At 47.7% G+C, this 27,989-nt stretch overlaps 1 protein-coding gene across 1 annotated transcript; it reads right to left on the bottom strand.

The window, feature by feature from the left end:
- On the bottom strand, positions 1-27,049 carry LOC119443157 (transcription factor Dp-1-like). Its single transcript, XM_049662613.1, has 7 exons — positions 27,002-27,049; positions 25,021-25,098; positions 17,652-17,758; positions 13,722-14,270; positions 10,952-11,118; positions 4,025-4,067; positions 1-307 (listed from the first exon to the last, which is right to left on the bottom strand). Exons 2-7 carry the CDS (start codon positions 25,093-25,095, stop codon positions 208-210), a joined length of 1,041 nt encoding a protein of 346 aa, XP_049518570.1. The 5' UTR covers positions 25,096-25,098; positions 27,002-27,049; the 3' UTR covers positions 1-207.
- Between the last annotated feature and the right edge of the window lie 940 nt (positions 27,050-27,989).

The following is a 27,989-nucleotide window of genomic DNA, read 5'->3' on the forward strand; positions in this document are numbered from 1 at the left end:
TTTTAGCCAACTATCTTTATTCTGCCCAGGTTGTAGTGATCAAGTATATTACATCCCCGCTACAACCACACATGTAAGTAAGGCAAAGGTACAGCATTCACCTAACCTTAAAAGGCATTGAGTCGGCCAGGTTTGAAAAGGAAATACACACACATGTGAATCTAACAAACCCAGCAAGGCATTGGCCACAACCCCAATCACAGGTTTTCAGTCCGAATCTGAGAAATCATCTTCATCCTCTGAGGAACCAGGTTGTCCATCCGACAGCGATGCCACACTCGAATGCCGTGATGAATCACGCTGGACCCTGCACAGATGAACCACATTCAGCAGTTTCCTAAAGTGGCACAAGACCAACTCGTTCCCTCAACGGTGCAATGGTACAATAGGCCAGGTGCAATGTATGCTATTTTCTCAGAAAAATCTGACAGACGCAACATCAATAATGCAACTACATACATCCTTGTGCAAGTGTGGCCACCACTGCTGTGGGTGTTGCACATCTTATACTCTGCTGTAGGGATGGCAGAGATGTACACAACAGCTCACACCATGTGAGCAATGCAATTAGCTTTGAAAACCCACAAGGATATGTCAGTTACAAATATCACTGTTGCTCCCTTCGCTAACAATGCAAAAGGGCAAAGTGGGATAAATACAGTGCTGGTATGGGCTGCATATTCTTCGGCACGTTCAGTCAGCTGACCTCTCCCAATGCCACAAGCACATCACACACAATCTGTCACAACAGCTGTGAGCAATGCAATTAGCTTTGAAAAAACCCAAACACAGGGATATGTCAGTCCCAAACATCACTGTTGCTCCCTTCGCTAAGAATGCAAAAGGGCACAGTGGGATAAATACAGTGCTGGTATGGGCTGCGTATATACTTCAGCATGTTTGGTCAGCTGACCGCGCTCCCAAGGCCACAGGCACATCACACCCAGTCTGTTACAACAGCTGTCTGTGACACTGGAAGTACAGGCACTTCTTATACGAGACACTGCTTACATAAAAAAAACCTTGGTCACAGCTTTGGCGCTACATCGTAGCTACACTAATCACAGTTCGCTTCAAGTGAAGATTCTTTAACTGAAATTTCGATACGCTTGAACTCCGCTACAACGAATGACACTTTAATGAAGTTTCATCTTCAACTAAATATTTTCAATTCTCCTTCAAGTGCATAGGAATTAAAATTATCTGCTGCAACGAACACTTTTTTTTGTCTGCCATTCCACTTAAAGAAATTTTTAAGAGGTAGTGTCGAGCTACAGAATTTAATTTACTGTGCAGGAAGTCAATAACCTTGCATACTTTGGCGTATAAAGAGTTTTGTATGAAGTTTAAATCATTCGTCAGCTCGAACAGAAGCTGCCAGTGGACCTCTTCGATTTTTCACTTCTGGCTACATGCGGGCTGCCGGAGCGCCGTCGTTTTTCTAGGGTTGCTCTGCCCACCACACGATGCACTTCCGCCGCCTGTTCGTTTCACTCGGGCTGGATGGTGCCAACTACCCGCAGGCTGCCAGTACCAGCCAGGACGATTTTGGTGTGGCTGTTCTCTGGTTAGAAAACGACAAAAAGAGGCAATGAGCACTCACCACCATCTTTATGGGGACTTGACAGATTGCAACGCAGATGCTTGCGGACCTTTACCTCACTAAGCCAACTGCCTATGGTCACCTTCGGATTTCATTACTTCTAAGGTTACCTTCTAAGGTTCTAATGCACCGGTCCGCCTTGTGAGGCAGTGCAATACGAGAGGCGGTGAACCATTGGAAGCTTTTTTGTGCGTGCGTGTGTGTGTGTCCCGTGAAGGCTTCCTGGTCGTGAACATCGCGCCGCGCTCTCATGCGTGTATGCTATATCTGCATTGAGTTCCGCGCAAGTTGTCGATACTCATCCCCACACATTGCGGTGCCTTTTTGGATCATTTTCTCTGGTGGTATTTCTTTTCACCTCTCTCGCGTATGCCTCCCTTTTCTGTAGTTAGCGAAGGCATTGCAGCTAGCCAGTGTTCGCTCCGTCGTATATTTGGGTGGCAGCTCGAAACCGATGTGTTCTAACTAGATCATTGATGTCAAAAGAATGCGCTGGTTGAGTAATGGCCGCACGTACATTCGCTTATTGCTCTCATGATTGACCAATAGTGTTGTTCTTCGTGTGAGACTTTTCGCTGGTCACATGGGATGGGCATTTTCATGTGCCAGCTGCAGCCCCAGCTCCTTCAGCACAGGGGGGCAAAAGAAAAGAACCATCAGCTGAAACAAACTTTCTGAAATCGAAGCCCAAGCAGGTCGGCATGAAAGTTATGCATATAAGACATGCCCAATATCCTGCTTTTTCGTGTCTTGTCAAATTATGACAAAACGGCAACTCATCAATGTCCCTAGTGGGCGGTGTGATCGCTGCGAGCAGGCATCCTCGAGCGATTGCTTTCGGGGTATGTGCGATTTCGCGTCTTGGCATCGGACACATCGGAGGCCATTTGTTGCGCCGTGCAAAGTCAAGTTGGCCCTGTGTGCATCCTGTGCCGAGTCGCACGAAATCTTGTGAAAGTGATCGTATCCCCGAATGGAACTATATATTTTCAAGCTGGCAACGCATCAATCGGCCTACTCCACTGAGCGCACGCCCACAGACTAAAGAACCTTTGCGTGCCGGCCTCGGCGGCCGCTGCCATGCTGGTAGCATGTTTACGTTTATGCTGCGGCCAGCTGTCCCGACGTTTGACTTTGCAAACTTCAGGCAGCTTCAGGTTGTCTTGGGACCCCAGCCCACATGACTTCCTATCAGGACCAGAACTAGCTGGCTGCCGTCTGTAACTCCGAAAATCGAAGAGGCCCACTGATGGCTAGTTCTCACCAAACTGGCTGAGCATGTTGCTTGTTGAAGTGTCAATAGCATTTTGCGTTTGTCTGTCCCGCAGCCCCATGTGCGTCATGCATAGACACGGAGCAGATACTATTGTGCGTGCAATCTTGATAGTCTTGACATTGTGATGTAGTCAGTTTAGGCTGTGTTGCGCAAATTCAGTTAGGGGTTTTCTGCCCACATGCACACTTGTACCATTACATCCAGTAAAGGGCACATATAAGCATTCACTGTAGCTGCCAGCTGGTCATCTACGGACCCAAGCGTTGCTTCATGTGGAATCACGCCCGATCTCCTACTGGTACGAACATTGTGAAAGCAATGTTCCCACAACACCTTGCCACACCCCACACCCAATGGCTAGGCCTTATCAGCACCACTTCCTTGGAGTCAGCGGCCAAAGTTGCAGTTTGGTGCAGCGCAACTGTCTATGCAGCCACCATATGGCATTCAGAAAGCTAAGAAATCGCATCCGCAATGAAAGTGAGGGCATAGGTGATAAGCTCACTGGTGGTAACTTTGTCCGTTGCTGTTATGTTTGCGACATCACATGGGCATCAGTCCAAGAAATGAAGCAACACACTATGTGGCATCCGAAACGTCAGTCACCATTATACATTGGTCCTATGGAGCAAGTGGCGGTGCCACAGAGAAGTAGAATAAATAAGATAAAAGAAAATCAGGCGTCCAAAAAATTGGTTGGCGACTGTAGTACTACTAATTTCCCAACAATTCCATGAATTTCATTGTTTGTATGTCACCCCCACAAAACAGCTGATGATACCAGATGTTGCAACTAATGTAACACCATCCCAAGCACACAAGTGATGCACAGCATGGCTGAGGTAGTACTTTCTTACTTGCCAAATATTTGCAAAGCTTATTCACAGAGGCCATCCATGCATATGAACCTCTACATAATCGATTTAACATTAAGGTTTGGTATAAAAGTGCCCATGCTTAATATTTTTCGAGTTTTTACGTTCCTACACTATTCGATAAATGTCAAAATTATATGAATAGCCTTTCATTAATCTACGTAATGGATATACAAAAAAAGGGGTGAATGAAGTCTCCACGAATTTCATTTGCATTAAGTCGAGAAATCCTCCTAAAGAAAAATGATGATAGGAAATTAAAAAACTTACTCGCTTGCCACAGGAACCACCTCTGCACCAGCTTGAGCCATCTCTGCATTTCAAATGAGATCCACATCATGCTTTCACAGGACACACCCAACCAGCTCAAAAGGACTGCACTGTGCAGTACATACTCAACACACTGAAGGTTAAAGGGGCCCTGAAACACTTTTCTAACTAATCACAGAATGACATCACTATTAAATTACCCCGCCTCGCAAACCTCCTGCCGCAAAACTTTTTCTAATCTTTTCCTGCAATAATCCCTATCGGGATTGGCAGTATGTTGCAAATAAAATAAATAAGCACAAGCGAAGTTTGACAGTTACTGAACTGATGAGTAGCTTTCTCTTACCCTTCATTTCCACTGGCGCACAGGAGAGGCGGCAAGCGCCCCGCCCAACGTCTCAGTGGTGAGACGTGGCATCCGTTGTGTATCTACACTACGCTTTTCATCTTGGAAACGACATGCAGCAGACGCAGCAACCAGTCTCAAACTGTCGTGTGTGGACCGGCAGTGCAAAGATGAAATGGGTTTCCTGGCTTCTTGAGATCGCAGACATATACCGTATTTACTCGCATAATGAAAGCACTCACGTAACAAACGCATCCCCAGATTGGTCGTGAAAAATCAGATTTTTTTTTCCCCGCATAATCAACGCACCCCAAACTTTTACTATGCAGTCCCATGATCAAACAGCCCTGCTGTAGTTTTCCAGATAGACTAGAATCCTTTACTCTCGCACGTGTTTAAAGATGCACAAGAGGTCTACTATGAGACCTTCTATTAGTGTATGCAGTTCCTGATCTTTTTATTAGTATTGAAATACAGTACACATTTTTCTGTTATAAGTTTTTTTTTAACTTACAATGTGCAGATAGGCCTTCATTTGTAGCGAGTACAAAAGTGGCGCTGCCTTCGCCTTCATTTTCCATGAGTTGGCTTGGCTCGTCTATCGACATAATAGTGACAACGGGGGCCAGCCAGCCATGGCGTAGGCGAGTACTTGGGGAAAAACGCAGTACAAGTATAAAAAAGGTCTGTACGACAAGCAAACTTATTGTACCAGCTTTTTATTTTCAAAAGTGGTTGAACAGGCCAACTGCAGGTGGTTAACCGCAGTTGCACTCACTCCTGTGAAGGCAGAACAATGGGCAGCTTTCACAATTTGTGAGGCGAGCTATCGACATTGCTCTCACTTCCCAGCTTTGCTGGAGGAGAAACTCTTACTTTTTTAGAGGCTGCTCAGATCGAAAAATTCTGCTTACGAAATATCCACACACTTTTCGAAGTAACCGCTGCAAGTGTAAACACTACCGAGGCTGAGCTTTTCGTTGTGCTATAAAAATCTAGGTCCTTAAAAATCAATTATCAGTCCCTTTAATCTCAATGCCCATCGCTGTGTTGGAAATGCTTAATAATGATGCCACATGAGAAATGCCGAGATCACGTAAACAAAATTCTGCAGCTAACTTCTGTAGGGTACACATCCACGCTAGCGGCAAACATGCCGTGGCAGCATACCGGCAGAGGCGGTGGGTTTGATGACTGAGAAGCTGACGGCAAAGCCATGACGAGAGAACACTTGCGGTAAGCATGCGGTAAGAACAGGCTGCATGTTATCACGGTAGCTTCAGGCCCGACGGAAAGACCAACCGTGATAATGCTCAGCCTGTTCTCACCGCAACCTTGCCGCCAGTACCGGCGCAAAGGCACCTCGCAGACTCTAGAGAGAAAAAAATCCTAACTGGCTCTCGGCAACAGTTACTTTACGCAGTTTACAGAGAGAGAGAAACGAAGAGGGAAAGGCAGGGAGGTTAACCAAGGACGTGCCCGGTTGGCTACCCTACACTTGGGGAGGGGGAAAGGGGAAGAATAGATGAGGAGAGAAGAAGAAAAAAAAAAGAAAGATCCCGTCATTGGCAGAGACAGTCACAGAAGAATCTCTGCTATCACAAGCGTTCGTACAACCCAGTACTCTTCACGAACTGCAGAAGGGCTTTTGTGGCCTTTTGCATGCAAGAATGCATAGGCCATGGCCCAAGAATCTTTTCTTCCGAGAGCGTTCTGTTATCTAACAGGTTGAGTTTAGCTTGGAGAATACGTTGCAGTTTACAGACTTTACTCTGACATAATAGCAGAGAGAGCGCGCGCAATGCGTAACCAGGCGCGGCGCATGGGAGAGTCCAAGTGAAAAAGGGGCGGCTGGCACTTGGTCGGCATGGTCAGCTTAGTCGTGCATAGTGTCGAATTCGCGTTTCTGTTGCTTGCTTTTGTGCCCATCTTTGGTTCTGCTGTGTGCGATGGGCCCCAAGTCAAGTTATACGCCTGCTGTGGGACAGAGTTTATCTGTTCATAAAACAGAATGCTGATCAGACACCAATAAACTTTAACATGCCAATGAGCAGGACGGTCAAGGAAAGAGACGCACACAGTGTGGTTGTCAAAACAACAGGTGCCGAAAAGCAGCACTTCTACGTGATGCTTGCAATAATGGCAGACGGCCTAAAGTGTCAGCGACCAGGACGACAGGTCTGGTGGTTCTGATGCGGAGTGAAGTGCAATAACAACGCTGTTATAGTTTGCAAATGTAGTACGCGTGCATTTTTACTGCAAAGATAAGTTATCTAAGGCATTTTTCAAATCATTACCATCTTTTCAATTTTTGCCGGTTTCGAAAAAGTTCCCATAAAGTTTACCCCACATAATAAACACACCCCCAACTTTGCTTTGGATTCTTTGGAAAAAAAAAGTGCATTCACTACGCGAATATATACAATATATTTTTCATTTATCTAACTCAAATGAGCAATAACTGTATTACTGACAATGTTCTCGCGATCACAAAATCAGCCAATAGCTGTTGTGGGCTCCACTACTTGTGATGATGCTGCATTACAACATTGCGAAGGAAAGAGCAAGTGATCTTTCACTGCTTTTGACACGAGATTGTGAATTCCCTGCAGCATACAGTGCAATGATATTTGGCTCATGTGTTCACAGGAGCCTCGTTAACAGACTGGCAACATTTTCTTGCTATGTTCAAAAAGTGTTTCAGGGCCCCTTTAACTTGGACAATTTTTTCAACAGAACTGTCTGTTTTAATATTTCTCCGCACTTTTTGTCATGCATAAGATTGTTGATAAAAGCACACAACTATGCAAAAAACACCAAACAGGAAATTTGGACTGGGCAGCCCAGTCCTCTGCTTGTGACACCAATGGTGATGTTAGAGCAGCCAGCATGCACTGGAGACAATAGCACTATAGTCAGTGACAAGTCAAGAATGCAGAATGAGGTCCTCCCAAAAGAAGTGTCCTGTCATTTATCCTTCCACACTTCCCTTAAAATGCCATCAGCCGGAGGAGCCCTGGCTGTTCAGCAACAATAAATAAACATCTCCATCTCCCACAGTGGGGCCACACAAACGATTCGACTGAGGATTTCCCGGAGCTTATGCACAAAGTATCCTTCCACACACACCTCCTCCTTCGTGTGTGTTGTGTGCGTGCAGAGGTGTACCAGGAAACATTGAATGGACAGACTGTTTGCTTCACAGACTAATCGCTCGCAGGACACATCCCCCAGCAGGGCGATTCATGTGTCCAAAGAAAGTGAAGGAAAGCACATGGGTACAAAAGATAAGAAAGAGGAACTGTAGTCACAGCGCCCATCTCAAGAGAACAGGTTCAACAACAATAGGTACAGCTGCGCAACTTCCTTTCAAAATAAAAAAAAGTATTGCTCTATAAAGGTGATGCTGGAACTTTTACACCAGTAGATAATTGAAGTACACGTGACCAAAGTACATGTGACCAAAGCTGGGGACATAAAATGCTTAGTAACTCTATGTACGTACACCCGTGAGCAAAAGCATACTGACCACCGCAGCACGTGGCAAACTGCATCGATACGTCATCTGCCAGGGCACCGCGTGCTGTCGAGAGTGGCACTGGAGTGGTAGTGCGCATGCGTGCCATCGTACACGGCCGAGTGTCATGCTGCTTTCCCTGATGGAGTACACTGCTTGTCCATTAAACATCAACAGGGTGCTGCTTCCTATGCTCCATCACATCTGCACCGCTGTTTCACTGAGTGCCAGCAATAGGGCTGACTTGCACATCTGTAGCCCATCATATTTCTTCGGTTTTCGCATAGCCCACAGCCTTCTCTTGCACATTTTGATGACTAGCACAGAATGCCTTGCTTCTTAATGTGGTGTTATACTATTGGAAATGTTTCCAATGCTTGCCGTCACATATATGAGCATACTTTTGCTATTGGTGTCCTTTGTCGTGCAACAGAGTATAAAGACTACTGTTATATACCATTAAGCAAGAGAATGATCAAAGACAGATGAAAAATGGGGAACCATACAAATTTTATGTTCTGAAACTGTTAAACAAAGGCGAGAAAAAAGAAAGCAAGCAAACGTCTCATTAGACCACTGCAGCAATACTGCCACATGTGCAAAAAAATAAGAACAGGGGCAGGCCACCTAAGAATATGTGGCGTACGCTGCTACAGAGTTTCCTGCTTGCACTCGCCAAGGTAGCTCAGTGGTTATGGTGTTGCTCTGCTGAGGATGAGGTCGCGATGAGGTGCAATGCCCACTGCGACGGACACTACTCAAGGTGCAATGGTGTACCATGCTTTGGGTGCAAGTTAAAATGCTCCAGGTGGTCAAACTTAATCTGAAGCCCTCCGCCTGGCATCCCTCACAACCCATTGTGCAGTTTTGGGACCTTAAACTCAACAATTTTTATTTCATTTTTAGTAGCCCCCTTGCAAATAGATTAGGTTGCATAATTGATGGAGGTGACAACCTACAGATTCCCTCCTTGAGGATATTAAGGGCAAGCTTTGTTACTTTCAGAGATTATCAACGTCATTGTGTTGTCAATGCTGACACTCTGTTGCACATAATTTGCGCTGTTACGAAAGACGACAGGCTGACACGTCTATCGCAAACACCCACTTTGTTACTGCACCCCGCGACTCTCCCACCCCGCTGCACATCACACCACACACAATTCGTGCCACCCGTGTCTTCCCTTTCCTCTCACTGCTGCACCCGCACCACCTGGCCCTTCCCGTGGCCACCACAATGGAGTACCTATGGCCAACGAGAACCATGCCTTGCCTCGCCTCACTTCTCGGTCCGCTTACGCCGCCACTCTCTCCTCACAGCACGATGAAAGACACCGATTGCAAACCCATGCTGAAATACGTATAGCACCGGAAGTGTTTCCAATAGTATAACACCGCAGTGAGAAGCAAGGCATTCAGCACTAGTAATCCAAAGGTGTGCAAGAAGGCAGACGCCATGCAAAAACCAAAGAAATGTCATGCGCGACGGACACGCGAGCCAGCTCTGTCTCAGCCACTCGGTGAAACAGTGGTGCAGACATGGCAGAGCAGGGGAAGCCGCTGACATTTTGTCAACGAGCAGGGTGCCTCATCAAGGAAAGGAACATGTCACGCCGACAGATATGATGGATTCCAGAAGGGTAGATGTTTGGGCTAGTATAGGCATCATCAAAAAGGTTAAACTACCACAAAACACATGGGATGGAAAGAAGATGGAAGAAGTGCTAACTTATGTGATGACAGGTTCTTTTCTTTAATGATTCTGACGGTTCACTGAAGCTGAGCCTCCGAGAACCCAATTGAGGACAAAGCCGTTTGTTGTAGAACGCACACACAAAACTTTCAATTAACTAAAAACGAAAATAAAACCATAAACCAAACACTTAACGAAAAACTCACAATAAGAAACACTCAGAGCTAGAACGCTAATGATATCAGGCAAGTTCGGGCAGACCGCGGGTGTGAGTGTGCACTACAGTCTCGATGCGGCGAAGCAGAGACGAGACGACGAGGGAAGCGGTGTCGGTTTCACCAACGGTCGGTGTATTGGATCGTTGACCGGGCTACCAGAGCGTAGCACGTCTGGCTTGAAGGGAGAAGGCAGGCGGCTTGGTGACACGGGCAGACAGCGGCGACATTCTGGCCAGGCAGCTGGTCGAGGAACTCGGGCCCGTAGCCAGACAGCTAACGTTCTGCCCACGGGCGCAGACACTCGCCAGCCTCGGGCAGAGTGGAGACGCCCAGGAACGGGATGGCAAGAGGAACCGGTGGCTTGAAGACCTGGTGGCTCGGGTCCGGAACCCAACGGCCGTCTTCAACTCCCGGTCCGGTGCCGCTTCTGGACCTCTCCCCCTCTTCTGCCAGCGCAGCTCACTTTTCTGCCGCTCTGGCCAATTCGTCGTTTTCTTGTTGGCTGCTTGAAGCTCTGTGTTCTCTTGCGATTGGATGTGTTATTCTTTTGTTATTTTTCTTCTTGTGCCGCATGTTCACGTGCAGTTCTTCGACGTTGTCGTCTTTCAATCCAGCAAGGAATTTGCCTTGGCGCGTGCACTACATGTCGGCTGCTTCTTGCCATCTCCGACCGCTGCACCGTGTCACGCACTCCACACACCACAACTTACAACTGAAATTACAAGGAAGCACTCCGCCCCTCGCTGCGCTTGCGTGACAAATCCCAATCACTAAATGCTGATAAAACACAATCTTAAAATGGCATAAAAATATAACAATCAACAAGGTAAAATGAAAATAGAAAGAACTGCAAACACAGGATATGATGGGACGCTCGCGTGCATCGCCACTTAAGCGCGACTCTTTACAGCAGGCACTGTGGCGGCAGATAGGGCATTGATGCAGTTGGGCACTTGCTCCTGTGGTCCGTATATTTTTGCTCACAGGTGTAGAGAGAGGCAAAAGCGTTTTATGCCTTCAACCTGCACTTGAAGAAGGGGTTTCACAAGCCAGGAAGCTTCTTTTTACAGATAGACAAATGGCTTGTCAATGGCACGCTTGTCAATATGTAGTGGCCACTAATTTCACGAACAGCCACACAAAAAGGTACTCACTGCGCACGTAGGGTTCTAGGCTGCGAGGCACCATGCGGCGGGCACGTTCCAGGTCCTCTGGGGAGCAGGTGCCCTTGTCCAGACCCAGGGCTAGCCCCATGCGCTTCAGCACCTCAATGTCATCATGGATCTCAAATGTGTCATCAAAATGGAACAGGTACTCCGACCTGTGAAAAGCAAAAGGACAACAGCAATGAGATGACAGGAGCAGCCATATTCATAGGTTTTGAGCCCTGCTTTTTTTGTTTACAGTGGCTACAAAATGAGTGACATATTTACGGAAAGGAAGCATACAACAACAAAACGACAGGAAGGGCGCTGAGCACCCACATCTCGTCTTTTCCATCTTGTGTGCTTCCGTCTTTGCACCTCTGCAAATATGACAGCCAACTAGCCCAGCTTTCTGCCTTACTTGGCTACAAGAGAACTTCTCTGCTGCACTTGCAACATCACTGACAAAAATGTTTCATTGTATCCTGGCAACAGCATACATCATAGCATAAATTATAATCCTAAATAAAGTAAAAGCCAACAGGCAGAGGGCATAACAGTCTTCCAAGACGTATAAGCGCATGGATTTGCAAACACAAATTCTCACGGTCATAACCTGATTATCATAAGGCTTTATTTATGGTTTAACAGTTTCAGTAGTGCACCAAGTTGGGCTAGTTGGTTGAAGTTCATATTAGAAAGATTTTAACTGCGCTATGAACAGGGACAAAGGAGGACGAAAAAGACAACACAAGACAACAGTTTCGCGCTGAACAGTTATTTTTATTAGTTCAGATTTGGTTCAGGTTCAGGCACATTCTAATAATATCAGTTCAGGCTCGGGTTCAGTTCCGGCTAGAATCCCAGTTTTGAGTATGGTTTTCGACACGGGTTCGGTTGAACATCTTGGTATCAACAAGGTTCTACTGCATTATACCCCAGTCTTATGTATTCAGCTAAAAATGTACAATAAAATTCATAAAGCCTTCTGTAAGAATGCTATGATTTCAGACAAACTGGCAAATCAGAAATCACTCTTTCTCCTTTGACAATCTAATAACACATTACGAAGGCTTACTCAAAAGATGTTATATTACATGCTAAAGCAGCAGCAACAAAGTCGCAACACGAGCTTGCGGCTTGCATGTATCGCATGAAGAAGGGGGCATAGGTGAGAGCATGCGCTGCTCTGCTTGCTCTGGTTCGGTCTCGGCTTCCCGCAGTGCCGAACCTTCGCCTTTGGCTTGGGTTTGTCTGAAAAGCGGTCCACGGGATTGAGAAATTTTGTTTGAAATAACCTTTGCACAGTTTTTGCAGTTCGAAATCACAGAAGCTTTTCTCTATTCAAATACACAGAATTTTGCCGGGACCAACAGAGCAGTTCGAATTATCCGTAATGTCGTAAAAAAAAACACAGCCAGTTGGATCCACGAAGTGAAATCTGTCGAAACAGCAGGGCTGTGGTTGTTCTGTTTCTGCGATTGCCGCGTATGTTTCTGCGTATTGCCGCTCGTGCCGAGCGGTGTCCATCGTGCGAAGAGTACGCGGCACAAACACCTGCTATTATACCCTGGCACCTCTCCTCCTCCTCCCTGGCACGTGCTATGATTGGTCGTCTCTTCTGCTCCCGCAAGTGGGTTATGTGGCCTCTCTGGCTCTGCTCCTGCTTGACGGTGCACGCTCGACTAAGAACAACTCCACCGTTAAGAGAGATTTCGAATTATTGGGATTTCACTGTAGTATCAAACAATGAATTGGCATGCCATACATGTACGGCAAAAACGTCAGTCTCTCCTATATCGCGTGTAGGTACTTTGTGCGTTAGAGCACATCGCTCCGGAGCGTCGCACCTCCTTGCGGCACTGGCTGAAAGTTGCATCACTCCAAAGCGTAGCACCACCTTGTGGCGCCTACTGAAATCTCCAGGGTTTTCGTATAACGTGACGTAGCTTCTGCCCCGGTGGCCACGTGTGTTTCGCGCTAGTACGCGAGCCACAATTGGGCAGCTGGACTGTAAAATAAAATAAAGATTAGTCTTCTACAATTGTGTGAGTGCCTTTGTATGTGAAGTTTGTGTTTAGAGCCATTGTACATCGCTCTGGAGCATAGCGCCACCTTGCGGCGTCAGCTGAAACGTACATCGCTCCAAATCATAGCGCCACCTTGTGGCACCCGCTGAAATCTCTGGGGTTTCGCGGAGAAAAGGGAATGGGCGCGGCAGCGGCGGAAGAATACCGCCGACGATGAGCGGGCCGCGGACACCAAGTGTAAGCGTGCTGCCCGCCAGGAACGTGAGGAGAAAAGAAATGCGAATCGTCCATGTGGCCCCGATCCCGCAAACTTGGAACGTTTCACCGGAGCAACGGTCAATCACCACATACACAGCTTGGCTGGTCATCCACCTTCACAGAGTGGAATGGCACTGAATTTTTCTTTTTTTCAATGTAAAATCTTGTGCATTTTATATTTGGGTACACATTGCTTTTGTATTACGAATCCATAAAAACTGCATGCACATTTCATTCAAAGGCGCATTTAAGTCAAGCAGTTACTACTAAATGAAGCCCCCAGTGGTGTGTTCACACATTTTTTACGCCTCTGCTTTTAATTGGGTCCTCTGGATAATCTGGTCAATTTTGTCTGTCCTGTCAAGGTTGACTGTATTCAGGACAAATGGTTATGCTGCTGGTAACCAGATCAGTGTGGCGAGGCTATATACAGTTCAGCAAGCTGCAACAAAGCTACATAAATATAGCATGGAGGGAAACAGGCAACATACTTGTCATTGGAGATGCTGCAGTCAATGACGGTCTGCTTGTTGGTGTTGATGATGATGAACGGCAGAGGTATGGTGGAAGCAGGTGCAGGAGCCTGCCGGTTGCGCTCAAGAGCCTTGTTGCGCTCCACAAGGTTTTTGTAGGCAATCTGCTGCAGCATTAAGTCGTACAGTTGCTGCCGCTTAGCAGCAATCACCTCAAGACGTCGCTGCTTTTCCTGTTCGAGCCGCTGGCACTCCTGGGCCGAGTTGGTGGGCAGTCCAAGCCAGCGAATCTCCTTCTTTTCCTTGGAGATTATGTTCATAGCCATAAGCACATTGAGCGCATCGTATACTCGACGCCGAATATTCTTCTGGTCGTACGCCTGGTCAGCCGTGCCACCACGTGACGAGAGCCCTGCCACCTCAGGTGCTGCAAACTCGGCCACCAGCTCGTCGGCAACCTCATTGTATGAGGTCGTTCCCTTGCGCTGCACCTTCTCGCACACCTTCATAGAAAAGTGCCGAAGGCCCTTGCTGCCCTTGTCCCCGCCACCCTTGCACCGCCGCTTGCTGCCATGAGAAAGAATGATGATGACCGTAAGATGCAACAGCTGATAAGGTTGTGCAAAGCTATTTACTAGCTCAAGGAAACTTTGCTTCCTGTTATAAATTACCCACGCTTAGCATTATTCTTCAAGTGCACTGAAATTCCGCAACCAACAAGAGCTAGGCAACCAAATGCACCGCCATGATATCAACAAAGTGTAAGCACTAAGAGCAGCTCAAGACTCCTAACAAGGCCCCTGCTATCCTGTATGCTCTGGTGTGCGAGGACATTGTCAGCCAGCACCAAGGTTCAGCGACACCGGCACTATAAGTGCAAAGGTAAGGATCACCATTTCAGACAGCGATGTGCAGACCGTTCCCAGCAAATGATCACAACACTGTGCTAGCTATTACTGTGAGTGCTTCACAAATTGGGCTAAAGTGTGGCTTTTACTGCATGAAGCAATTATGAACTATGAATCGGGCTGTACAGTCGAACCCATTTTTAATGGGCTTGATAATTCTGCGAGAAGTGGTCGTAATTCAGTAGTTTGTTATACAGGGTGTCCCAGCTATCATGCAGCACGATTTTAAAAAAGAGTAACGGTGTTACGCGAAGCAAGCCTAGTGCATATTGTTTCCAGTACAGTGGAGTAGCCGCCAGTATTTTTTACAGCGTAAGCTGTTATGGGCTCATTTTAATAGCCGTTTCGGTTTGCGTTGTAGTCCGCCGCCGCCGAGTAACCGCTATCACCTGAAATGCGAAACAAAGTACATACCCGGTCTCCGTCGGGATCAAACCCAGGCCCGCTGCGTGGGAGTCGTATACTTTACCACTGAGCCACACAAGCGCTTGCTATCAGCGTCAGAAAAAGGCCCTATAAACTCGCCCTAGGCAGGCGCAGACAACCCGAGCCTTTGCCAGTATGGTGGCGCCATCTAGTTAAGGCGCCTGCAAAAGCCGAGTACACAGGCGCAGACGACGAGATGCGATTCAGACAAGGCGCGCAATAAACGCGATCCCGATGTGAGATGTGCACCACGTATTCTCGGTACCTCTTCGGTACACGTTATGGCGTCTCCTTGCTGGTGAAGACGCGAATCGTAGAGCTACGTGCGTGGCTAAAACCAAGCATCATTGGGCTCAGCAGACTGCTGTGCAGAGAGCATTACAAACAGCAGCTCGCCGTCGACGCCGGGCGGACAGTTGAGATCGCTCTCGTCAAAATGAGGCGAAGAGACTTTGCCGCGAAGACCCTGTTGTCCGTGGTGCCGAAATTGCTATTCTTAAGCCGCTCGCTCCACCAGCTTACGCTGTGACTGTGCTGCGTGTGCCGCGAAGGCCTATGACTTTTTCGTTATTGAGATTGAATTAGGTAATTATAATTAATTATCTAACTCTAGAAGTACTGTCCTAATTAATAAAGTGTCAATGAGAAAATTGTAGAGCAACATGATAAACTCCCGATACAGCTTTCTGTTGCTCAATACATTCTACATAAATGTGTTTTTCCGAGCGTGAAAGAAGCCTGCGAATACACGCAGAATTGCCGCGCGACTGACCGCTCGAGGCACTTTGCGTGTATTCGCAGGCTTCTTTCATGCTCGGAAAAACACTTTTATGTAGCACGTATTGAGCAACAGAAAGCTGTATCGGGAGTTTTTCATAACTGTTTTTACATGACTGTAGTAGGGGATCATACATGCATTACTTCTAGTTCACAAGAGAACTACAAAAGTCACCGATAGCCTGAATCACCAATGTGCAAGTGCATTTGGCCGCGTGGAGAGACACAAAGTGACAACAGTGACTGAGCAGTGTGCAGTAGCATTCAATTGAAGGCAAATCTTGAGCATTACTTCTGTAAACATTTGCTCAGTTTATAACTGGGGTCGGTAGGCTATGAGAAGGGGGATATGGAAATAGAGCTGCTAAGTGCACTGATTGACTCTGGGCTGCGAAGTTGTTGCAGAATCTACTTTGTTTTTTTGGACTAAGAGGCAATCCTGGGGACTGCGAAACGAGCTCAATTTCAAGGGCTTCAGATAGTGCACATATGCAGCAGTTTATTGTGGCCATGGTTACACTGCACACAAAGTGAGTGAGTTGCTGGTGGTAGAGCAGCCACCAACTCAGCACACTGCCAGGTTGCTGAAAGCTTGTGGGAGTTTTGAACTGCCAAATTAGATAAGTTACTAGCAGTGGACTTATTGATACAAAAGTATTGATAAATCTTCGTTCTGAACTAAAACTGGCTCCCAATTCTTGTAACGAGCACAAAATAAAATAGGACATAAAAAGAAGGCACAAAAATGCCACAAATGCTAGACTACAACTGAAATAAATTTTTTTGGTTTTACTGATAGTTCACAAACTTCCATTGACAGTATCAACTATACTCCAGCATTTGGGAGGTGGCAGGATCGGATCCCGGCCACGGCTGCCGCATTTCAATGGGGGCAAAATGCAGAAAACACCTGTGTACTTAAGATTTAGGTGCACGTTAAAGAACCCCAGGTGAACCAAATTAATGGCGTGCCTCATAATCAGATGGTGCTTTTGGCATGTAAAACCGTATAATTTCATTTCACTACGGCGTGCCTCATAATCAGATGGTGGTTTCGGCACAGAAAACTCCATAATTTCATTTTTAGTGTCTTTGTCTCCTTTTTAGGTCCTGTTTTGTGTTGATACACGAATGAACTACTAAGCAATGAACTAGCCCATCTAACAGCATTCAAAATGGTTCATATTTAAAGCATTTTTAATAGCAATTTCCTTTATAGAGAATTGCTACTTTGTTACAATGAGATTTCAAACGCTCGTTTCTATGCAAATTTCAAGGGGACCTTTGACTACTTCATTGCATCCATTCATTCACTTATAACCTGCCTCAATGTAATGAACTACGTGAACGTGCCGCAACAGGAGCACGGCTTCAGTAACGTTATATCATGGAAAATGTGTTAACATGGAACATACAACTTATTTTCCTGTCAGCTTGAAACTTCTTACAAAACTTTTAGTGGGCACAAAATTGTGCTGCCTGTCTTTCAGCAAGGAAGAACATAAAAGCTGGGTGCAATTCTGCAGCCCCCCCCCCCCCCCCATACCCTTTTCTTTATTATTTCAGCACTTTCGCAGTTGAAGCTTACAGTTTGTGTGTGGTCAAAGACAAACCCAGAGAGCTGAAACCCATTCACAAACTTTCACTGACAGTATCAACTATACTCCAGATAGATAAAACGATCCTGTGCACAACATGCCCATTGCCAATTGTGCACAGAGCCAAGTAAAAATGTCTCCTTATTCACTCCACTCTCTCTGTACCTAAGTCGAGAACTAAACTCGCTCATTCGTTCCTTTTAGCCTCAAGTGGATTCATGCAAAAGTAATGTTCTCACAGGTCGGGAAAGTCTGGGTCCTCCTGTGCCCGCTTGGCACTCCAGTGTGCTGCGTCAGGCGCTTGGGCACCTGGCAGCCGTCCAAAGAGTGACCGCTGGCTCAGGATCTGCAGAGGAGAGAGCACTGCTCTGTTCACTGCTGCTGTTTCTACAACATACACAGAATCCAGCAGAGCATAACACAGTAGCACTGTGAAAAAGTACAGAAGGCAGCCCATTCGCACCAGAAAGTGCCATTCCAGCCAAAAACAGCCAACATGAGGACTGTGCTTAATTCATCGTACTTCTTGCACGCATAGCGACTGATTGAAGGCTAGTCCCGAGTACAAGTACCATAAATAGTATCTGCAGCATCACTAGCACAGTAACTGGCATTTGTGCTACATAGAATCCCAAAACATTATATCTAATGTACCACAATGACTTCACTGCCGCACAGGATGCCACCAGTAACAGTGCTTGGCAGGGCAACTATAACAAGCTTTTTTTTTTTTTTTTTAACCGTGACACACCAGCTCAGGGCGAACAGCCAGGGAGATTCTACAACACAGCAGGGTAGAAGAGACAATAATTTGTGAGAGCATTTTCACTGCACAGCAGAGACACAGTGAGGATGAGTAACGTCGTAGTGACGGCAGGGCAGGTGTGCATATGCACTGAACATGGCGAGATTGGTCTATTTAATTGCTAGCCATTTTTTTTTGTGTGTGTTAAGTGGAATACCTAATAGATTCTAGAGCATTTTGAAGATAGTTCTAGTGGAATCCTTGTAGGAGAACCACTGAGCATGGTGAAAAGATGGCAGCCACAAACCTCAGTGCTGTGCTCTTCCTGGGCACCTTGTAGAAGCACTGCACAAGAGCCCATCTTGTCAGGTGCATGCTCGTAACCACCTTTTTTTTTTTTTTAAGTACAGTTCTCAGCCACTTCTCTCTAAGTCAGTACATACACAATCAATAGCATGCGCCAAAAACAACATATCCATTAACAATAGACTTTATTCGTGAAATGATGTTCCCAATGAATATCTCTCTACAGCAAATGCCCATTAAAGCAAGTATCTATGTAGTATATCACTCTCTTATAGTAAACAAACCCTAGTTGAATTATCCTGCCCATGAGATAACAATGAAGTACTATTACACAGAAAAAATTTGCCCTCAAACGCAACCACTGGGCTGAAATCCAAGCCCTCATTTGCTATGGATGCACCACAACATATCACAGCAGCTTTATAGGCCAACTGCAACGCTATTTCATTTTGGCTAAATTGGTTATAAATGAGTAGAATATACCACTGAAGCAATCTTGGCAAAGCCGCAGGGTTGGCAATTTTGCAATTTTCTTGTTAGCAGCCTCTAAGCAGACGTTGCGTGTCTCGCCTGGTGATTAGCAGATACAACCTAAGTCGCAGCACGTCGCCTCCGAGATGGTTTAGCGTGCCACGGGCAGCCGCAGGTTCTTCCTAATCTCAGAGGTCATGCTGAGGAGCCGCGCTTTCTAGGTCAGGCGTCACTACCGACGAGCAGTAATGGCAATGTTTCCAGCATCAAAAAATGGCTATTTCTGCTAGCTTATCGTGACGCTTCCACTCGTTTTTCATAAGTCAAATTTTGCATGGTCCAAAATTCTGTTTCATTTGATTTTTAAAGGGGAGACTCCAATTGTAACAGCATGACCTTGGACATAAACTCAAAAGCAGACAAGTGCTGCTTTTGGGTTTCTGTTAAGTTACACTGTTACACTTTGAATCATGCATTTTTAAGGGAAGATTATCCAGTTCAACTGCCCTTCCTAGCCACTGTCTTTGATCTGCAGTGCAGCAAGAGCTAAAGATGTATTATTCACGTGGCAAAGTCACGGTGTTGTGCAACACCTATAAATCACATCTTAATAAACCATTCAAGCAATCTTATGGCAATAGGGTAACTTTGAAGTGACTCAACTCACATCTAAATTCTGAACTGGTTTACTATAATGAGGCTATATGGTACCACGAGTATGTCCCTTCATATTAAAAGGAGCCCAACACACAATGCAACCTAAAATGCTCCACAGTATTTTGTACCACATAAGATGAACAATGGCTGTGACTGCCCACAGAATCAGTAAGTGACCAAGAGGCCACAGTCGAAACCCAAGCCACAGTACAGTACAGTATACAGTTCACAGTAAAAGTAACTAAACCATAGAAAGGGCCAAATATGAAGACCTTGGAGCCTCAGCATCAAGCTCAGAAGCACAATAGAATCATTGACCCTGCATTCTTCCCTTCAGACGACAGTCATGAACCAAGTGACTCAGTTAGTGCTCCTGCAGTATATGCAAACTCCAAATGTCGGACGGTCCAAATGACGATCGGACAAAGCTCACCAAGGTTATTTTTTATCTTGCGGGTGTCGCCCACCTCTGGTTCCACAACCATGAAGCAACCATTGCGACATGGAATGACTTTAAGACTGCATTCGCGGAAGTATTTGGCCGTCCTGCGGTGCGAAAGCTTCGCGCTGAACAGCGCCTTCGCCACCGAGCGCAACAGCCGGGCGAGACTTTCACTAGTTACATCGAGGACGTCATAGATCTCTGCAACCGCGTGAGCCGAACGATGACTGAGGACGATAAGATTAAAGAAATCCTCAAGGGCATTGAAGACGATGCTTTTCAGATGCTCATGGCCAAGAATCCTACCACCGTTGCAGCCGTAGTCACATATTGCCAAAGCTTCGATGAATTACGCCGGCAACGAGCGCTCGCCCGCCAAACTGTTCCTCAAGTGGCCTCCCTTTCCAGTTTGGTGACTGCTCATGGACAGGCTGATGACGGGTCTCTCCTGCCTCAGATCAAAGCCTTCATTCGTGAAGAGGTCGCCCGCCAGCTCTCGCTGCTCCCTCTCACCCAGGAGCCTGTCCAACCTTTGTCCTCGGCCGTGCAGCAGGCCATCCGCGAGCAGGTTGCAGAGGCCCTTCCACCAGTCCAACAGATTGCTGCACCAGCTCAGATTGCTGCACCTTTGACGTACGCTGAAGTCGTGTCGCGTCCTAGACCAACGACACTCCCCTACTCGGCGCCGCCACCGCGCTCAGCGCTTCTCCCTGTCCCTCAAATGCCCCCTCAGTACTTCCGGCCACAAGATCCCTGGCGCACGCGGGACAATCGGCCGATATGCTTCTCGTGCGGTATCGCGGGACATGTGGCGCGCTTTTGTCGCCGTCGCCTGCCGCGTCAGGACGTCGTCGTTGAGCCACAGGTACCTGCATCCCACCAGCATGCTGATTCGAACCCATCGCCGAACTTCTGGACCGGTCGTCAGAACTTCAGCCCCCGTCGTTCACCATCACCGCGTCGCCGTTCGATATCGCCGATGCGTCGTCGCCCGCCTTCCAACGAGGGAAACTAAATGCTGCAGCTTCGGAGGCAAGAGCTGCACGCTTGTCGAAATGCCCAAGACCTCCGCTATCGCCGCAAAACATTATAGAAATACAGGTTGAAGGAGCCGCTACATTCGCACTCATCGACACGGGCGCTGCGGTTTCCGTCATACGTGAGACTCTTTGCCGTAAGATTAGGAAGGTCACCACATCACTTTCTGGCCTTGTACTTCGTACTGCCACCACGGAGCCCATCGAACCTTCAGCCGCATGCACCGCTAGGATCGTTATTCAGGACGTAGTTTACACAATTGAGTTCCTGGTTCTGCCTTCTTGCTCCCATGACGTCATCCTGGGATGGGACTTTCTGTCGCGCCACCGTGCCGTCATTGACTGTGCCCGTGCCGAAGTTGCTCTGTCTGTCGTTAACACCACCCTGCCTGCCGCCTCTCCCGCCCCCTTAAAAATTATTGTCGCCGCCGATACTGATCTGCCACCGAGCACTTCAACACCAGTCGCTTTGTTGTGTCCATCGGCGCCCGACACCTCGGTACTGTTCACGCCTTCATCTGTTTTTCTTCACCGCAAATCTCTACCACTTCCATTCGCCGTTCTTGACGTAGCCGCTGGTACAACAATTATGCTAGTGGACAACCCGTTCCAATACCCGCTGACTCTGCTTCGCGACGAGTGCCTCGGCTGTGTCGAACCTATTGACATGTCGGAGTGTTTGGACGTGCCTGGCTCCTCTTCTGGCCTTTCGCTCGACGCCATGACACCATTTCCGAAAAGCTCCCGATTGGCTACCGAAGTCTTTGATTCATGCGTTGACGCCAACCTTTCCCTCGAGCACCGCGAGCAACTACTGTCTCTCCTAGATACTTTCCGTTCTTCGTTCGACTGTACGGAACACGCCTTGGGTCGTACGAACAGTGTTTCCCACCACATCGACACCGGGTCCCACTCTCCCCTCAGACAACGCCCCTATCGCGTTTCAGCGGCGGAGCGTCGTGTAATCAGCGACCAAGTGAATGACATGCTCGAGCGTGGCGTCGTTCAACCATCCCAGAGTCCGTGGTCTTCTCCAGTTGTGCTAGTGCGAAAAAAAGATGGTTCTATTCGTTTCTGTGTCGATTACCGCCGCCTAAACAAAGTCACACGGAAGGACGTCTACCCTTTACCCCGCATTGACGATGCACTCGATTGTTTACAAGGCGCTGAGTACTTCTCGTCATTGGACCTACGATCTGGCTACTGGCAGGTTCCCATGGCCGAATGCGATCGACCGAAGACGGCGTTTGTCACCCCTGATGGGCTATATGAATTTACCGTCATGCCATTCGGGCTCTGTAATGCGCCCGCAACTTTCGAGCGCATGATGGACAACATACTTCGTGGTCTCAAATGGAACATTTGCCTATGCTACCTGGATGACATCGTCGTGTTTTCTTCAGACTTCTCGACGCACCTCTCACGTCTCCACCAAGTTTTGACATGTCTTAAGAACGCTGGTCTTCAGCTTAATATCAAAAAGTGTCGCTTTGCAGCTCGCACCTTGACTATCTTGGGCCACGTTGTGTCCAAAGACGGCGTCCTCCCTGATCCTGCGAAACTTCGAGCTGTCGCCGACTTCCCTAAGCCGACGTCACTGAAGACCCTCCGGAGCTTCATCGGCCTTTGTTCTTATTTTCGTCGCTTTGTGCGCAATTTCGCGACCATTATCGCACCTTTGACGCGACTTCTCACCGTTGGCACCGACATGTCTCACTGGTCTCGTGAATGTGATGACGCATTTCAGACGCTACGCCAGCTGCTCACAGCTCCTCCGATTCTCCGGCACTACGATCCCCGGGCGCCTACGGAGGTGCACACTGATGCAAGCGGCGTGGGCCTTGGTGCGGTACTCGCGCAACGGAAGCCTGGCTATCACGAGTATGTTGTCGCCTACGCGAGCCGAACCATCACAAAGGCCGAGGCCAACTATTCAACCACTGAGAAAGAGTGCCTGGCTTTAGTCTGGGCTCTTGCCAAGTTCCGACCCTACCTTTATGGCCACCCGTTTTATGTCGTCACGGACCACCACGCTCTTTGCTGGTTGTCGACTTTGAAGGATCCCTCGGGCCGCCTCGGTCGGTGGGCCCTGCGGCTTCAAGAGTATGATATCCAAGTGGTCTACAGGTCTGGCCGCAAGCATTCTGACGCGGACGCCCTTTCTCGCTCTCCTCTACCCCCCGATACAGCGTCACTCTCGGCACAGTACACCGCTATCTCAGCGCTCAACGTCGAGTCCATGCATTCGGAGCAACGGAAGGATCCGTGGATTGTTGCCCTTCTCGACCTTCTGTCGGATTCCACCGCCAATCAGCCCTCCCGCGCGCTCCGCCGTCAAGCCTCTCATTTTACCGTGCGAGACAACCTGCTCTACCGCCGCAACTATATACCGGGTGGTCGCAAGTGGCTTCTCGTAATACCTCGTCACATGCGCTCTGACATCTGCGCTGCTTTTCATGCCGACCCACAGAGTGCTCACTCAGGCGTGCTGAAAACTTACGCAAGGTTGCGCCAACGCTTCTACTGGCGCGGTATGTACAGCTTTGTCCTAAAGTATATCCGTGCTTGCGAAGCATGCCAACAACGCAAGATTCCTCCGCAACGCTCGACCGGCGCTCTTCAGCCTTTACCTTGCCCTGCGCGGCCTTTCGATAGGGTCGGCATCGACCTTTACGGCCCACTCCCATGCTCTACGTCTGGAAGCCGGTGGATAATCGTTGGTGTTGACCATCTCACCCGGTATGCTGAGACTGCCGCCCTTCCTGCCGCTACTGCACGTGAGGTTGCTTTCTTCATCCTGCGCAATTTCGTGCTTCGACATGGCGCTCCTCGAGAACTCCTCAGTGACAGAGGACGTGTCTTTCTTTCCCAAGTGGTCGAAGCTCTCCTTGCCGAGTGCCACGTCGTCCACCGTACATCAACCGCGTACCATCCGCAAACCAATGGATTAACTGAGCGCTTCAATCGCACTCTTGGCGAAATGCTCACTGCATACGTCGCGTTGGACCACTCCAATTGGGACATGATTCTCCCTTTTGTCACCTACGCTTACAATACCGCGACTCAAGCAACCACAGGCTTTTCACCATTCTTTTTATTGTATGGACGAGAACCCTCGTGCACGCTCGATACAGTATTGCCATACCAACCTGACGCCTCTGAATATCGACCCTTATCAGAAGTAGCCAGGTACGCTGAAGAATGCCGCCAACTTGCCCGTACCTTCACGACGGAAGGTCAAGCCCACCAGCGGAATCGACATGACACCGACCTGAGCCCTACCACTTTCCGTGTCGGCTCCCTCGTCTGGTTGTGGATTCCGCCTCACGTTCCCGGTCTTTCGTCTAAGCTGCTGGCTAAATACCACGGACCCTACCGGATCGTCGCCTGTACATCTGCTGTAAACTATGTGGTCGAACCTCTCACGCTGTCTGACGATCTGCGGCGTCGTGGTCGCGAGACTGTGCACGTTAGCCGGCTTAAACCGTATTACGATCCCTCTATCGTGTCGTCACCGTGAGTCGCCAGGATGGCTAGTCTTCTCTCGTGGGGCCATTGTAATGACGAAGTTAGCACAAGCGTCGCTGTGGTCGCATGGCTGCTGAAGTGAGGAAGAGAAAGACGAACGGATCGGTGTCGCTGGTTTTGCCTCGCGCTGGCGTTTGGCTGGAACTGCTCGGGTGCTCTTTGATCTGGACCTAACGCCAATAAACCCCATATCACAAAGCAAAACTGCAACATCACTGGCACAATTTTTTGACTGCCAGGCAAACTTAAAATGGTGCTGCTCCGACTGCAACAACACAGCACTTACAAAAAGCCTCTTGAAGTCACTTATTCAACAATGTAGCATCCACTGATGATAGAAGCATAGTTGGCCTGTCAACACACACAGGACTGAGCAACATATATAGACTGCAATAGTGCCACTACGATAACATTGCACATACCACAGGTGAGCCCTTGGGCAGCAGATCCATGTGAAGATTACCACCCACCACCATCAGTTGCTGCTGGCCACTCATATCCTGCACATAAGGCACTGTGCATGGACAACAGGTTTTCAGGCAACACCTAGAAAAACAAGGGCATCTTCTTTTATCGTGTTTATAAAAGAGAAAAATTTGTTCATTTTCCCATCTAGCAGGAATGGATTTCTGTATGAAAACTTACACAAGACACTTGCCATTTGTCTGCCAGAAATATATAAATGCATACCACATACATTAACAATTATAATTCCTGTGGACCATATGCTACAGCTGCTCTAAACCAGGTTCCTTCGTAGCACAATAAGGTGGTTTCATTCTTTATAATAAAACAATAAATTGAACAATGTCATGCCAGGAATCACCTTGTTAATGATCTACAATGCAAGATTTAACCTCAGCATCTCAAATGTACATATTGGGACTTGAGACAAAATGTTCACCAGAACATTCACCAGCCTTCTCATGGGCAGCCTCTTCATTATGATTACCCACATCAAGTGCTTTCCTCCTCAAATAAAGCAGTAAGGACCAATGTTATAGCCAAAGAAAATTTGTGAGAAACAATCTTGTCTTTCAAGAAAATGCCATTTAGTCAAGCCTACTGCTTTTCTGAGCTAATCAACATTCAACACAGGGGGTAATAAACAGCCACATATGTCAAAATAAATGGCTTCAGCCATAATGTATGCGCAAGAGTGCCAAAAGAACTAAATATCTATGGCAAATACTGCAACATACATTGACAGAGAATCTGTACCTTCCATGAAAGTAAGCACTGAAATATGCATGCCTGCAAATTTCTGTATTCAATCCCACAAATCAAAAAAAAAAAAAAAAAAAAAAAAAAACGTCATGACAGGTCAAGCATTCGGTTGTACTAAGGGAAAATCAATCTGACAGAATGCATTTCAAGTGATTTGAGCAGTTTTCTAGTAATCTATGATACACATGTGTAAAACCTCTCTCGCTTGGCTGTACATTTCTTGAGCAAAAATGAGACAATATGAAATTAGTCTTTTCTGTAAGCTTCAAAACAATGTTTATTTTCTAAAGCAGTATCGCTTCAAATTAATTCGCATTCATGACTTTCTTAGCTCATAGTAGTGCTCTGCAAAGCATGCAGGAAGGAATAGACAGTCTCGTCGCGGTGGTTATAGCGTCTGCTACCGATAACGAGGTCGTGGGTACGATTCTGGGCCGCGGCGGCCGGGTTCCGATTGGGGGCGGAATGTGAAACGCTGATGTACCGCGCTTCAACTGCATCGTGAAGAACGGCAGCTTTCATTGCTCATGTGCTGCTTTGAGACTGCTGCAGCCACACACAGTTTCACACGGCACACTCGCAACCTCTGTTTTCCAGGTATACAACAAACAGATATCGGGGGATGGCATCTAGTCTGCTTCTTTCTGCCCTAGGCGATGTGTACGCATGCACACTTTAACCACCGGCGTGAAAACCGTTTCCATGGGTGTGCCGTGATAACTACCATAGACAGGACGCACGTGAAACCACAACACCCTTCATTCCCTTGCGTGTGCATACACAGACCATACCTGCAAAGTGTGCGCGCTGACTAAGTTAACGCGGTTATGTTTCACGCAAGCCAAATAACGAGGGGGGTCGCTCTGAAGGCTACAAGTGCGGTCCGTTGTCAAATGGCGCCTCACGCAGTGTAGTTCAGTGGTTCAAGGACGCTCCTCCCACCCGCTATTTCACATGTGTGCGGCTCTTGTGCGACGCCTTCGTAGATGCAGGAAGAAAGGCAAGCAAGCGCATGCACCGCTGTTTTTCGCTTGTGCGCCGAGAATTCGACAGGGGCACCGTAGGGAAGCCTGCAGCCAGGGTTTGGCTCCACGTCGGTGGCTGCGGAGACCGCTGCAGCGTGCTCAAGTGACAAACGCGGTCCGACAATAAATAGGTACGATTTCAAACTAGTACCAAGCGCGGCAACTCAACCGTGAGCACGAGTTTCACCGCACTTGCGAAGGGAGCTCACCTCAACGGCCGGCAAATGGCGCTTTTTTTTGGCGCCAACAGGCAGTAGCCGCCGCTACCAGATGTCGCTACCGATCACACCCGACTGTGTACTAGAAATCTACTTTAATGGCCCAACCAAAATTTATGAGATCTGTGACGTAAAACGCGCGTGTTTTTAATGCGCAGAAGCGTACTAACTTGCTCCGTGCGTGAAGTGGTCGGAACAACCAAGTCGTACGTTGTTGCCCTGCTGCACAAAACTAATGCGGGTGTCACACAGCGCAATCGATCATGATTGAGCCCGATCGGGATCGAATTTCTCGGTCGCGATTAGCTCCTTTGTTCAAGCTGCGGGGGAGTCAGTTACAGTCGAGAATTTCGATCCGGATCGATCGCGATCGAAAGTGCCCGTGTGACACCGGTATAACTAAGCAACATACAGGGCTATATATGTGTCCGTAAAGCTGATATGTGGGCAGCGGTCGCCAGGCCCGTAGCCAGGGGGTGGTCTACCCCCCCCCCCCCCCCCCCCCGAATGTTGATCTTTACCGAAAACAATTACTGAAACATAGGTGCAATAATTACTGAAACATAGGTGCTTTCCTCAAATAGTCAAGGCCTTCAGCAAGTGCCCCCCCCCCCCCCCCCCTAGAAAAAAAAAAAATTCCTGGCTACGGGCCTAGCGGTCGCACTAACATAAACATAAGGTATACATAGTCCAATGTTCGACGAACACTCGTCAGGCGACGGTGGTGCGCGAATAAAACGCGCATGCACAAAGAAAACAAACGTATAATTTACGTTTTGGGGCTGTAGCGGCCGCGAGTCCCAACAGGGCCACTGAGGGTTCCTTGTTCACAATCTACATGGGATCCCCACAAAACAGAAAACTTCTAGAAATGACTTGAAGGGTGTGTAGACATCTTGGTATATGAAATGTTCAATAAAT

This window comes from Dermacentor silvarum, chromosome 2 (assembly GCF_013339745.2).
Source record: "Dermacentor silvarum isolate Dsil-2018 chromosome 2, BIME_Dsil_1.4, whole genome shotgun sequence".
Classification (NCBI taxonomy): domain Eukaryota; kingdom Metazoa; phylum Arthropoda; class Arachnida; order Ixodida; family Ixodidae; genus Dermacentor; species Dermacentor silvarum.